The sequence below is a fragment of the Gasterosteus aculeatus genome, chromosome X, assembly GCF_964276395.1.
Source record: "Gasterosteus aculeatus chromosome X, fGasAcu3.hap1.1, whole genome shotgun sequence".
Classification (NCBI taxonomy): domain Eukaryota; kingdom Metazoa; phylum Chordata; class Actinopteri; order Perciformes; family Gasterosteidae; genus Gasterosteus; species Gasterosteus aculeatus.
In genome coordinates this window covers 449,808-462,724 of record NC_135698.1, presented here as the reverse complement: position 1 = coordinate 462,724, position 12,917 = coordinate 449,808, and the positions used below count along the sequence as shown (strand labels likewise).

The 12,917-nt window shown below is 47.6% G+C and overlaps 1 protein-coding gene across 2 annotated transcripts; it reads right to left on the bottom strand.

Moving 5' to 3' along the window:
• Window positions 1–3,910: 3,910 nt before the first annotated feature.
• On the bottom strand, window positions 3,911–8,411 carry LOC144383642 (SKA complex subunit 1-like). 2 transcript variants are annotated; one of them, XM_078081956.1, is made up of 7 exons: window positions 8,226–8,411; window positions 7,828–7,959; window positions 7,634–7,743; window positions 6,641–6,735; window positions 6,239–6,370; window positions 4,626–4,795; window positions 3,911–4,264 (listed from the first exon to the last, which is right to left on the bottom strand). In XM_078081956.1, exons 2-7 carry the CDS (start codon window positions 7,907–7,909, stop codon window positions 4,116–4,118), a joined length of 738 nt encoding a protein of 245 aa, XP_077938082.1. In that variant the 5' UTR covers window positions 7,910–7,959; window positions 8,226–8,411; the 3' UTR covers window positions 3,911–4,115. The 2 variants fall into 2 exon arrangements, with proteins under 2 accessions (XP_077938082.1, XP_077938081.1); XM_078081955.1 differs by having other exon boundaries at window positions 7,828–8,322.
• Between the last annotated feature and the right edge of the window lie 4,506 nt (window positions 8,412–12,917).

Genomic DNA, 12,917 nt, shown 5'->3' with positions numbered 1-12,917 from the left:
CGGTGGGTCGTGGGCAGGGGAAAAAGGCACCAGCCGCGGAGCCGGCCTGGGTCGCGGCGCAGCTCCTGGTCCGGCCAACGCTGGCGAATTCTCCCAGTCACTCTGCCCGTTGGGATGCACCGCCAGATGGTCCTCCGCCAGGGTGATGGCTGCCTCCAGGGTCGTCGGACGGTGGCACCGGACCCACGCCGCTGTCCTGGCCGGGAGCCCCTCCCCGAACTGCTCCAGCACCACTCGCGTCAACACCCCTTGGACGCCTCCAGCGCTGTCTGGCTGCAGCCACCTCGTGGCGGCATCTCTCAGCCGCTGGCCGAACGCGAACGGGCGGTCCCCGGGCCCCAGCCTGGCTTCGCGGAATCGCCGGCGGTGGTCTTCCGGCAACAGCCCCAGTCTGTCCACCACAGCCTTTTTAACGGTGGCGTAGTCACGCCGCGCCGCCGGTGGCAGCCCCATGGCCGCGATCTGCGCCTCCCCGGTCAGGAGAGGTAAAAGCCGGACCGGCCACTCCCCCCCTGGCCAGCCGCACGCCTCCGCCGCCACCTCGAAGGTCTCCAAGAATGACTGGACGTCGTCGTCCCCAGTCATTCGCTGCAGCGTGAGCCCGGCGAACGCAGCGGATCTCTGCGTCAGCGGCGCGGCCGCGGGCTGCGGCACCAGCTGTTCCAGCGCCCGGGCCTGTCTCTCCACCTGGGCTTGGAGCGCCGCCAGGAATTGCCGGTTAGCCTCTGCCTGCTCCTTCTGGACGGCCGCCAGCTCTCCGATCATCTGGCCGAGCGCCACAAGCGGCTGGGTCGGCATCCCCTGCCGGTGTCCGTCAGCCGTCATTTCCTCCCCCCAGCCAAGTTGGGCGCCACTGTAACAGGTTGGTCCTCTGGGGGGGTCTTGGAATGACGGGCACGAGGCAGTCAGGTCCATTGTAAATGGTTTTTTATTCGTATTTCCATACAAACACACACAACAACAACACCGGCTCCAGCCTCCTCGCCTCGCTCCCCTGCTGTCGCCGGATCTCTCCTACTTAAGAGAAGTATATTGATTACTGATTCACATCAGCTGAGGCCAATTGCCTCCCCCGGCACCGTTCCCTGAACCACTCCCTTCTCAGTCCCCCCCTGCAGCTGAGCCAAAACCACGCCCGCCACCACAGCCCCTTTCAGGTACTCTAGGTTACGGTGATTCGTCAGTACCACGAAGGGGTGTCGAGCTCCCTCTAGCCAATGCCTCCACTTTTCAAGGGCGAGTTTGATGGCTAGCAGTTCCCGGTTAATGGTTCTTGGTAAACCAATTTTGAAAACAGCTGGGAAACCTCAACAAAGCTGTTTAGATAACAAAGATCCTAAGTGGGTAGTTTCTCTTGGAGCCTACCAAAATAAATATTAGTAAAAAATATAGTCAGTCGGACTTGTGGGGTTTTGTTGAGCACATGAATTGCAACTAAGTGTCAAATTTCAAGTCGCATTGGTACGAAGCGCCTGGCCTTTCCAAAATTGTTCACGTTTGGCCTTTAAATACAATGCTTAGATGTGGCCTATTGGAGTCAGATTTGCTGGGTGGCGCTTGGACATAATTCCCACTTAGTGGACCATGTGTCATGATTATAGCTTGTTCCAGCTCACATGAATCTTAGCTGCATCAGGGGACAACAGATAACAAAATTACAACTCAATCTCTATAGGGTTCTGCCCCCCTGGGCCTTCAACAAGGTTAACAAGGCTCATCCTCTTTCACAGGAATAGATGATTACAGGCCCTTCGCCCTGTCTGACTTCTGTGCTCATGAAATCCTTTGAGAGGCTGGTGTGGACCCTGCAGAACGTCACAGTGCCCCTGGTGGACTTTAGCGCTGCTTTCAACACCATCATCCTGTCTCTGCTGCAGGAAAACTCCCAGCTGCACGTGCCCGACTCCACCTGCAAGTGGGCCACGGTGGCGCACAGAGTAGAGATGCTGTTTAAAGATTGGTGGTTCAAACCCCGACTCAGTGTCCCTGAGCAAGACCCCTAATTGCTCCCTGGGCAAAAATGTCAACCCCGTGGGATAAAATCTAATGTAAGTCGCTTTGGATAAAAGCGTCAGCTAATTGACACGTAATATAAAAGTGGATCACAGACTTCCTGTCTGACAGGAAGCAGAAGCAGACCATAGGCACCAGTTCCCCCAAAGGCTGTGTTCTTTTCCCTGACACCACCCTCATTGGACTGATCTCTGGTGGGGACGAGTCCGCCTACAGGTGGAGTCTGACCATCTGGTGTCCTGGTGCAGCCAGAACAACCTGGAGCTCAACGCTCTAAAGACAGTGGAGATGGTTGGGGATTTCGGGCGGAACAGAGCCCCACCCTCCCCCATCACCCTGTGTGACTCCCCCGTCACTATTGTGGATTCCTTCCATTTCCTGGGCTCCATCATCACCCAGGACCTCAAGTGGGAGCTGAACATCAGCTCCATCACCAAGAAGGCTCAGCAGAGGTTGTTCTTCCTGAGGCAGCTGAAGAAACTCAACCTGCCAAAGACGATGATGGTCCACTTCTACACGACCATCATGGAGTCCATCCTCTGCTCCTCCATCACCGTCTGGTACGCTGCAGCCACAGCCAAGGACAAGGGCAGGGTGCAGTGTGTCCTCCGCTCTGCAGAGAGGGTGATCGGCTGCAATCTGCCGTCCCTGCAGGACTTGTTCGCTTCCAGGTCTCTGAAGCAGCTAAAAAGATTGTAGCTGTGCCCCTTCCATCTGGCAGGAGGCTGAGGTCAATCAGGACGAAGACCTCCTCATCAACAGAGCCGGTCCCCCACTAACTGACTGACTGACATTCCACCAGTCACTTTCTGTTGGCTGGTGCACTTTATTTTTTAACTTGTATTCCTTTAGTTTTAAACTAACCCATAGCCTTATATTATAACCCATACTATTATATTTTATTCCTCTTGCACTGTCGTCTTGTCCATTGCCTAACTGTCTGCTGTCATGCACCAATTTCCAAGTCAAATTCCTTGTATGTCTGACATTTTGGTAGTAAATGTTTCCTGATTCCTGATAAGGATTATACTGCTGAAAAAATTCAAACACCATTCCAAATTGTATAACTTTATTTACATCTCAGGCATAACACACAAGACATTTCGTGCCTTACAAAGCGGTATGCGGTATTATTGCTTGTGTATTAGACCAACACTGTGCACAATAATGTTTCCATGCTTTTAAATATCTGCGCTGTAGTGATCTCACATGAATGTATACGTCTTTGTATCAGAATCTTCCCATCCATCTTGACACCGGGGTCACGGGGGGGCTGGAGACGGGGTACACCTTGGATTGCACAGAGACAAACAACCATTCACATCCACACACCTACTGGCACCAATCACCCTGATCCCCAGAGCAGGTCTCTGGACTGTGGGAGGAAGCCGGAGAACCGGAGAGAACCACACAGGCACGGGGAGAACATGCAGACTCCACACAGAAAGGCCACTGGGCGGAGTGGAACCAGGACCTTCTTGCTGTGAGGCCACAGTGATAACCACCACACCACCGTGCCGCTCCATAAAATCAAAGGTAGAAAACGACCTTTTAGGCCTCAGCGATCACGTGAAGAGAAAATACATCTTAACAGAGGCTGAAAACGTATAAAAAGTAAGTAGTGTTGTATGTAGAAAATCAATAGCATATTGAAAAAGTAAAAAATCAAAACTGAAATGAAGGTTGAATGAAAACATTACCAAAATCCATCCAACACCATATTCATCTTGTTCTAAGACCCAACGTGGCCTGTTAAACTGTCTTGATGGAATTATGGCAGGACCTTCATACAAGTCCATAACTGCATAGACAAAAAAGATCTTTAAATAGAGCTCACACATAGTCAACATGCACACAATAGGAAGACGTTTTTTAAAAGCATTAACCACTATTTCACTTTTTCCTTAAGAATTTATTTTTATTTTGCTCAAAAATACAAAATGTAGAATAGAGAAAATTAATGTATAGCACTTAGTCCTAAACACCACATCCATATATATCAATGTATGAACATGGCCGATAGAAGGTAGCAAATGATCCATGGATGATTCTTTGAATAAGCATGTGTAGATGAGACGGGTGTCTTACTGACGGAGCGTCATTCACACCAGCACGTAGCGGACGACGCCGCCCCCCCGGAGCTCTCGCAGCCGCTGGCTGTGTCGCAGCATGTTCAGGATCCCTTGAAATCGCTTGTCTGCCTTCATCCGGGTGAATTCTCGAATGTCGTCCTCCACCACGAAAAAGTGACCTGAAAGACATTGGGACAAACACAGCGTTTAGTTATTGACGGGTAAATCCTATAAGGCCCATTCCTTGTGTTGCCAGCTGACTTGCTATACATATTACTTGACTTAATCAAATTGACACATCAATTAAAGGGTAGTAAAAAAGACAAGCATTTCCCCGTAGCAATTCTACAATAAAGTGAAGCGTGAAGCGAGTTGTTTTCAGTTCACTTCATAAATAATGGAATTCTCAATCAACTCCCACGTAGGCTGAATAAAACAAAAGAATAACTTCTTTCAAAGAAGGTGCCTTTGTTTCTACCCAAACGTTGGTTTCATCACGGGTTCCTGGTAGAGACGTGCTTCACAAGCGCCCTCGTGTACCTTTCGTTTCCTTCGTCTCCTGGTCCTTGAAGCGCTGGCGCTGTTTGCGCGTTTGATTGTTCAGACTTTTTGCTGACTGATGGAGGATCTTGTACTTGGCCGACACGGCCGCGTTGAGGCTCTGCACCGCCGCGTTGAGTTGATCGTACGACACGCGTCCTTTCATGTACCTGAGGGGGGGGGGGGACGCGTCACTAACATTCCATCCACAGAACACATGCTAAATAACAGGACAATGACACTGAACGGCCAAGCGTGTAGAGCAGACATCCTCAGGACCGAGTACAGTTCCAGACAGGACAGAAATCCTTTCCGGGTCCTGTCCTATAGAACAGGACCCGGTTCCTCGTACGTGGCTAACCGAGTAAGCCGGATAGTTTTCAGGATGAGATTACGTAGATCCGGCTCATCGCTTCGTCTAAATCACCATAGCAACACATCGGAAAACTTGATCCTTTCATTCGCAGGTTCATCTGAGCTGCTGGATCAGTTCATCACTCCGCCCTCATTGATGAAGGAGCGACATCAGTTAGATGAACGTTTTATAGGGAGAGACATCAGTTAGATGAACGTTTTATAGGGAGAGACTTCTCCCAGATCAGAGACCCCATCGGAGCCACCATGACGTCCTGCACGAGCGCTGCAGATGCTGAGGACAAGGATCCTTTATTTACAAGAAGATTTGCCCGTTACGTTACGTGATGAACACCACACACTGCAGCAGAGCGTCCACTGTCCCACAGACTGTCCCACGGACTGTCTCACATACTGTCCCGCGGACTGTCTCTCATACTGTCCCGCGGACTGTCCCACTGTCTCTCATATATTTCACTGCTTCAGTTGATCAAATGTCTGTTGATGAACGATGGATCTATAATGATTCTCACACACATGTAATAAACTAGTTCTATGTGGTCGTCTACACACGTATGATACATCAGCTGACACATAGATCCTGTTCATTCGTATCAATCTGATGCTTTGGGCTTGTTTTCATCTACATACTCTGAAGGAGTTGAGATGATTATTCTCATTGGATGATGATCATCATGAAGCCTCCTGCCAGCAGACACATTTAAATAGAATGTGATTGATTAGAGTGACGAGGCACTAAAATGAGCCGTTTTACCAACACGCGTAACGTTAACATGTGTGTTAACCTTCACATCGACAGGAAAAACTCCCCAAACAATGAAAAGGTCTTTGATGGGAAGAATAAAGGGAAGAAACCTTTAGAGACACAGGACGGTCCTCCCTGGGACCCTCATATGTGTTCATGATCATCTCCTGCTCTTCCTTTAAGTTTATTTGCCGTTATACTGTTAAAAAATCCTGGTTTCGGTGATCGACTCTTCTGCCTTAAGACGATTATCCTGATGATTGACATCTGGTTCAAACTAACGAGGCGGTTTGAGCGCCGATACGCCGTCAAGGAACCGAGATAGTCCGATGTCAATCATCTCGGTAATTTGAGCTGGACATTTGATGGACTTAGTTGACCCACGTACGAGGAACAGGGCCCAGGTCTAAATATCTTGTCCTTTGATGTCTCTCCGTGGTAACACGCTCTCTTCTCAATGAGACACACGGACACATGCGCACGTGGTACTTACTGAGGAATGCTCTCAAACTCCTGCATGGTGATCACCTCCATCTCTCTGACGAAGCTCTTGGTGGTCTTCTTGGCATTTTCCGACAGAACCGGCTGCACGTCGTTATTCTGGGTCGCTACGGGTTCACCGCCGCTGAGAGAAACAACACAAGGCGTCAGTTCTGTATTGCCGCGGTATTGTGTGCTTGGGTACCTGAAAACTCATAAACAGAACGAGACAAATAGTGCGAGCCTAAATAATTCATGTTTTAAGTGATGTAAATGTTTCAATTAGATACCCAGGATGCAGTTTGTGCTTTTTGACGGATGTAGTTACTCTTAGATTCACACATTGGAGCCATTGGAGGTGCAGTATGTTCCATTTAAAACTACCAAGCAGAAAGCACAATGGACGTGTCCTCACTTTGCTGGACATTTCTTCTTGGGCATGTGTACAGGTACGTTCTCCTTTATGTGCTGGACATCCTGCAAATTCTTCTGGAAGGACTCCTCGAGCTCCTGAAGCACCGTGAAAACAAAAACATGAAGTAACGCTGAGCTTATTCAGAAAAGTGTTTGACTGTTTGAGTGAGAAAATGGTTTTAACCAACGTCGTTACGTTTCTGATGCTGATAAAGAAAAACATTTGCCAGTGATTAACTTAACTGCATCTTAGGTTTCCTCCAAATCAATCCATATTATAACAATTGTACAATGCAAATACATTCATTTTTAAAATGATGCATCACAGCCAACCTTTTGAATTTGGTCAGCATTATTTTGATCAGGCATCTGACAAATAATCGTGTCACATGTATTCTGTTACAATTGGAATATTGAAATGAATCAACTGTAGTATTAATGCTGTAACGCTGTTACAACACTACAGCTTCTGTCCACCAGAGAGCGCCGACACCTTTATTTTCCGTTCACCAGTGTTTCCCCCACCATCATATTGGGGGGGGGCCTGATGACATTTAGGGGAACCAAATTGTAGAACAACTTTTAGCACCTAAATGTGTAGATTCCTCCATAAAAAGGTTTCAAAAGGTGGTTAAAAGAAGATGCAATGGCTGTTTTCACTCGGTTTCTCTCATGGAGACGTGTAGCAGGACGCTGCTGATGAGTTGAGGAACCAGTATCCTCATAATAAACGAGCCCTTGCTTATTCTCACGTGCACATGTGCACACTCCCAACACTATTACATTATCCTTCCATTCTGTGACTTGTAATGTATTGCCATGTGTAGCATTCATCATATCTTATGCATATTTACTTTATGCTTTATAATATTGCAATACGATATAGGTCTTCAGATAATCCCGCTGGGCTTTCTGCCTCTTCCTACGTTGAATTGATTTAATCTTTGTTTATTAAAATTAAATTGTGCAAATAACTAAAGCCTTCAGCCTTTACCTTCAGCTGCTTCAGTCGCTCTCTCTGTCGACCAACACATTTTTCAAACTCTTCCAGAAGCTTCTCGAGCGCCACAAATTCCTGTCCAAGCTTCTTCCTCTGAGGCAATTCTACACGTGGAGTGGAGACGAATGCAACGACATGTCTTAAATGGGTAATGCGAATAAAAACGATAGAAAACCACTGCTACGTACCGACGCCTGACAGCTCCAGCGTGCGGTACACGGAGGAGATCCTCTCCTGGATGTGGAGGCTGATGTCCTCCAGCCCGCTCATCCTCCTCAGTTCATTCAACTCAACACAAGCAGCACAGTGGAAAGAGTCACCTGGTCAATTTGATTCAAACGGAAAAGACATCGGGGCTTTTAAGGAGAACTTGTTGTCGTGGGTGGAAGCTGCGGCCGACGGGGGAACAACAGTGAGAGTACCGGGCCACAGGCGGCAACAAGGTAACGCTAACACGGAGGCTAGCTGTCGGTTAGCGGCATATCAACAACACGAACTGCGTTCCGACTGACACACGAACCCACCAACCGCCTGCTGTTATGCAACGTGGAAAAAAACCGCAAATAAGTGGGCTTCATCGAAGTACCTCACGCAGTTTACTTCTTTATCCTCAACACCGCGCTCCCGGTCCCAGCTGTGTTTGAAACGGAACACGTGACGTCACGTGACGTCGCTTCCTCTTCTTCGTCTTCAGTGTTTGCAGCACGCAGGACGCCTGGCGGCACGTTGCTGCCCCCAACAGGTCCGAATTAGATTGCAGTTCAGAGTCTCCCTGTTTTTCAAACGTGTCAACACATTCCGGTGGCTTTCACAATTTGTCCGTGCAATTAGACCGCTCTTCACCGTCAGGATCAGGAATTTAAACATTTATTACCAAAATATGTCAGACATACAAGGAATTTGACTTGGCGATTGGTGCATAGTAGCAGACAGTTAGGTAATGGACGACAAGAAAGATAAGACGACATATTGAAAGAGGGATAAAATCAAATATAACGCTATTGTCACGACCCCAGCTCCCTAAATTAGTCGCTGTTCACCTTTTGTAGTTGTTTGTGTGCTTATCTATTTCTTGTATCTCCATCTCTAGTTCATTCACCCTGGATTCCCGTCACTCCTGCCTGGCAACCTGAACCTTTCCCCACATCACGACATCACCGGAATCCGTTTGGATTCTAACTGGAGAAGTTGTGACGGAACAATCCGGCCAGAATACACCCAGCGGACCTATCCTCGCATGTGTGCCATGCTGTGTCCCAACAAGGCAGTTTGTTGGGACAACACAGCACGGCCCTACAGGAGATTATGTCTTCTGTACATGCCCTGTCTGCCAGTTTATCTGCTATCCAGGCCCAGCTCAGTGCTGCAGCCGTTCCTCTACCACCTGCATCGTCCCCAGCGCCTGCCGAAGCTGGATGTGTTTCCCTCTCTGTCCAGGAGCCCAAGGTCCCTACACCTGAGAGGTATGAGGGAGATCTGGGAAAGCGTAGATCTTTTTTGTTACAATGTGGTTTGGTTTTTGACCTCCAGCCCCGAACCTACGTCTTATTATTGGGCAGCTCTGGAGTGGGCTTCAGCTATTTGGGAGCAACAAGACCCCTACATCCCCTCATACCGGGAGTTCACAGCGGATATGAGGAGACTGTTTGACCACCCCACCCATGGTAAGGACGCAGTTAAGCTGTTGTTCCGGCTTTGCCAGGGAAGCGGGACCCGGCTCAATACGTAATTGAATTCACAACACTGGCCATGAGGACGGAACCAGTTAAGATGCTGTTATGAGGCAATCACTAAGAGGTCATCTACATCCTGTCCTCACCACCAGTGCTGTAGTGGTAAAATTAGAGGTGGGTAAACTCTGAATTTTGTGATCATACAGACCTCGACGCGATGCGAAGCAACGCAACACAAAGCGTCGCGACTCTGTAAGGCTGTCCTGGCTATATTGCATTGTGTTATCAGTAAAAGTCATATACAATCAATGACAATGAATACATGTGTTAGTTTGTAGTTTATTCAATTTAAGAAAACAGCAAAGAAAAGTATGTCAACACAACAACACAATTGCAGATTAAGAACTATCTACATACGGAGTCTCCTTTTTACAGTAGTGCCCAGAGGGCCTCCTTGTCCTCCACGTCAGGTCCTGCCTTGCACAGAGGAGCCATGAACCCCAGAACGCGTGTTCTGGGGTTCATGGCTCCTCTGTGCTTCTCCTCTCTCTATTGGACCTGGTGTTTCTCCTCTCCCTGTGCTCTCTGCATCATTGCCTGTCCTATCACTGCCTGAAAAAAATATGTTGAATTTAAGAGTTAACCAGTTAAGAAGCCTGTCAATTACACTGACAACATAAGTTAAAGGAACACTCATGTACTACCTACCTCTTAACAGCATTTTTTTTTTACATTAAGAACTGACTTGTTTTCACAGTCTATCTGGATGATATACTTGTCTTCTCTGAGAACAGCAACGTCCACACTCTGCATGTGCAGCGGGTCCTTCAACAATTACTGGAGAATCGCCTTTTCCTGAAAGCTGAGAAGTGCGACTTCCACGCCCACACGTCGTCGTTTCTCGGATACATCATTGTGGAGGGACAGGGGAAGATGTTTGAGGGCGGTTCTGGACTAGCCTCAGCCTGGTACGAGACTGCGACTCCAAAGGTTCCTAGGGTTTGCAAATTTCTACCGCCGGTTTATCCGAGACTACAGCCTCGGAGTGGCTGCTCCATTGACAGCGCTGACATCCAGTGCCAGGTCCTTCTGCTGGACCCCGGAGGCAGACAGAGTATTCCTGGACCCTAAGAACCGGTTGACCACGGCACCCATCCTCACACAGACGGACCCCAAACTTCAATTTGTGGTGGAGGTGGATGCATCTGAAGTAGGGTTTGGCGCCATCCACCAAAGCTCCACCTGTATGCCTTTCTTTCACGTCCTCTCTCCACAGAATAAAGGAACTATGACATGGGAAACGGGACTACTCCCCGTCAAGCTCGCCTTGGAGGAGTGGCGCCACTGGCTAGAGGGAGCTGAGCAACCGTTTATCATCTGGACCAACCACAAGAGTCTTGCGTACGTACAATCAGCCAGATGTCTCAACTCCCGTCAAACCAGGTGGGCCTTATTTTTTGGTCGCTTCAACCTTTCCCTCACGTATCGACCAGGCTCTCGGAATGGCAAGGCGGACGCCTTATCCCGGGTATTCTCAAAGACCGAGGAGACAGGGGCCAAGACCGAGACTATCCTGCCCCGGGACATTGTTGTGGGGTCAGTAGTCTGGAAGATTAAGGAAGGAGTCAAGACTGCCCTTTTGGAATCAACCTTGCTCAGGTAACGGCCCGCTGGGCCGCTTGTTCAGCTGTGCTCCAGTGGGCGTTTCCCATTCCATGGCGCTATTGCACAGACGCTTCTGAGTTTTACTTTAAAAGAGCTGACCGAATCTGCCCCCCGGACTGAAAGTGGAACCTGGTTCCACAAAAGAGGAGCTTGAGACAGTGACTCACAAGCAAGTGCCTTGTAGGTGAGGAGAAGTACCTTAAAATCTATTCTTGATTTAACAGGGAGCCAGTGCAGAGAAGTTAATACAGGAGTGATATGATCCCTTTTCTTAGTTCTTGTTAATACACGTGCTGCAGCATTCTGAATCAGCTGGAGAGGCTTAAGAGATTTACAAGAGCAGCCTGATAACAAAGAATTACAGTAGTCAAGTCTGGAAGTGACAAACGCATGAACTAATTTTTCTGCATCACTTTGAGACAGGAAGTTCCTGATTTTTGATATGTTACGTACGAACATGATCTTAGTTGAGAACATACAGTGGAGATAAATGAAAACAAATGTGGAAAACGATTTACACTGTGCTTTTAACTTTCCTATGATATTAAGTATTTAAAATATGTATCAATGTGTTGTGCGTTACTGAAGTTAGTAATAATAGCGTTTTACTAAATAAATAAAATACAAGAGAAGATAAAGTTGTATCTAGACTGGTGGCCTGCTCCAGGAGACACTATACAAAGAAATATGGAAAGTAATAAATATAATATATTTGCAGTAACACTAAAGAAATAATAGAATACGAATTAGAAGTTAATCAAAATAGAATTAAATCCATAGTGCCCTAATGGAATTTTCAATGTTCTTTGAATTGTTGTGCTGAGCTGCATGGCATTAAAGTTACTTGAACACTTTTGAAAACTTGAACTGTGAAACGTGTGTAGTCAATTTATTAGAAAATGAATAAATAAAATAACTGTGAATAACTTTTATATAGGTGCTCCGGAGTGATTATTACGTGTTTCTGCTCTAAGATGTACTTTCCCTCTTAGACCACAAGAGGAACTACTAAGTCCATTTGTGGAGAACACAACACTGTAAATGTGGCACTCTCATTCACTAGATTGCCGACAGAAAATAGCAAAACCTTTTTGCAAAACTACATTATTTTAATATTTTGACTTGGCCAGCAATAAAAAAGAGAAAACTGTACAGAATCTCGCCTTATGTGAAACTTAAATTTACACTATAACTAAACATTTCAATTGAAACCCCAGAAGATGGATGCAAACCGTGTCTGTTATAACCCCAGATATCAGAACGCCGTCATGTCACGTTCACAAAAGGATGCTGATTCAAAGTGAACAACGTTTTATTTTGAAACGAACCGCCGGATGTGCGGGGGTTCCTCTTCCGTCGAGCTTGACGTCGGGGACCGACTCTCAGCATGGACCCAGTTTCTCCCCAACCAGCGGCCGACATGAAAAAGGACTTATATGTGAAAGAAAATGCTATTGTTCAATAGTATCTTCTGCGCTTCGTACTTAGCGGAAGGAGATATTTGCGCCGACGAGTTCCCGAAAGATAAGCGAGCGTGTTCGGCGTAAAACACGAAGGGACGGAGTTGAGGGCAGCGATCTCCGTGCGGAGTCAACACTGCAACAAGGTAAGAAGATCGCCTCGCCAGAAGCTCTTCGTGTTACATTTCAACTGTGTGTTCTCAAACGGCGCGAGTACAACAGTGCGGCTCATTTGGGCCTCTTCCCTCCCTTGAGTTTTGTGGTTTTATGCAACTTTTTTGCAAAGCATCGAGGCTTTGAGGTTCGGACTCTTCTCTCGGTGCGACCCAACGTCCACTCGGCTACATGTGTTTCCTGATGAAGTCACTCAGCAGGCGGCCTCTGTGCACCGCGGGCGCCCGGGTTGCTGTTGCCTAGAGCTGGGATTTTTGCACTTAAACTAACGTACAAAGCTATAAGAAGAAGCACATTACTCCATGA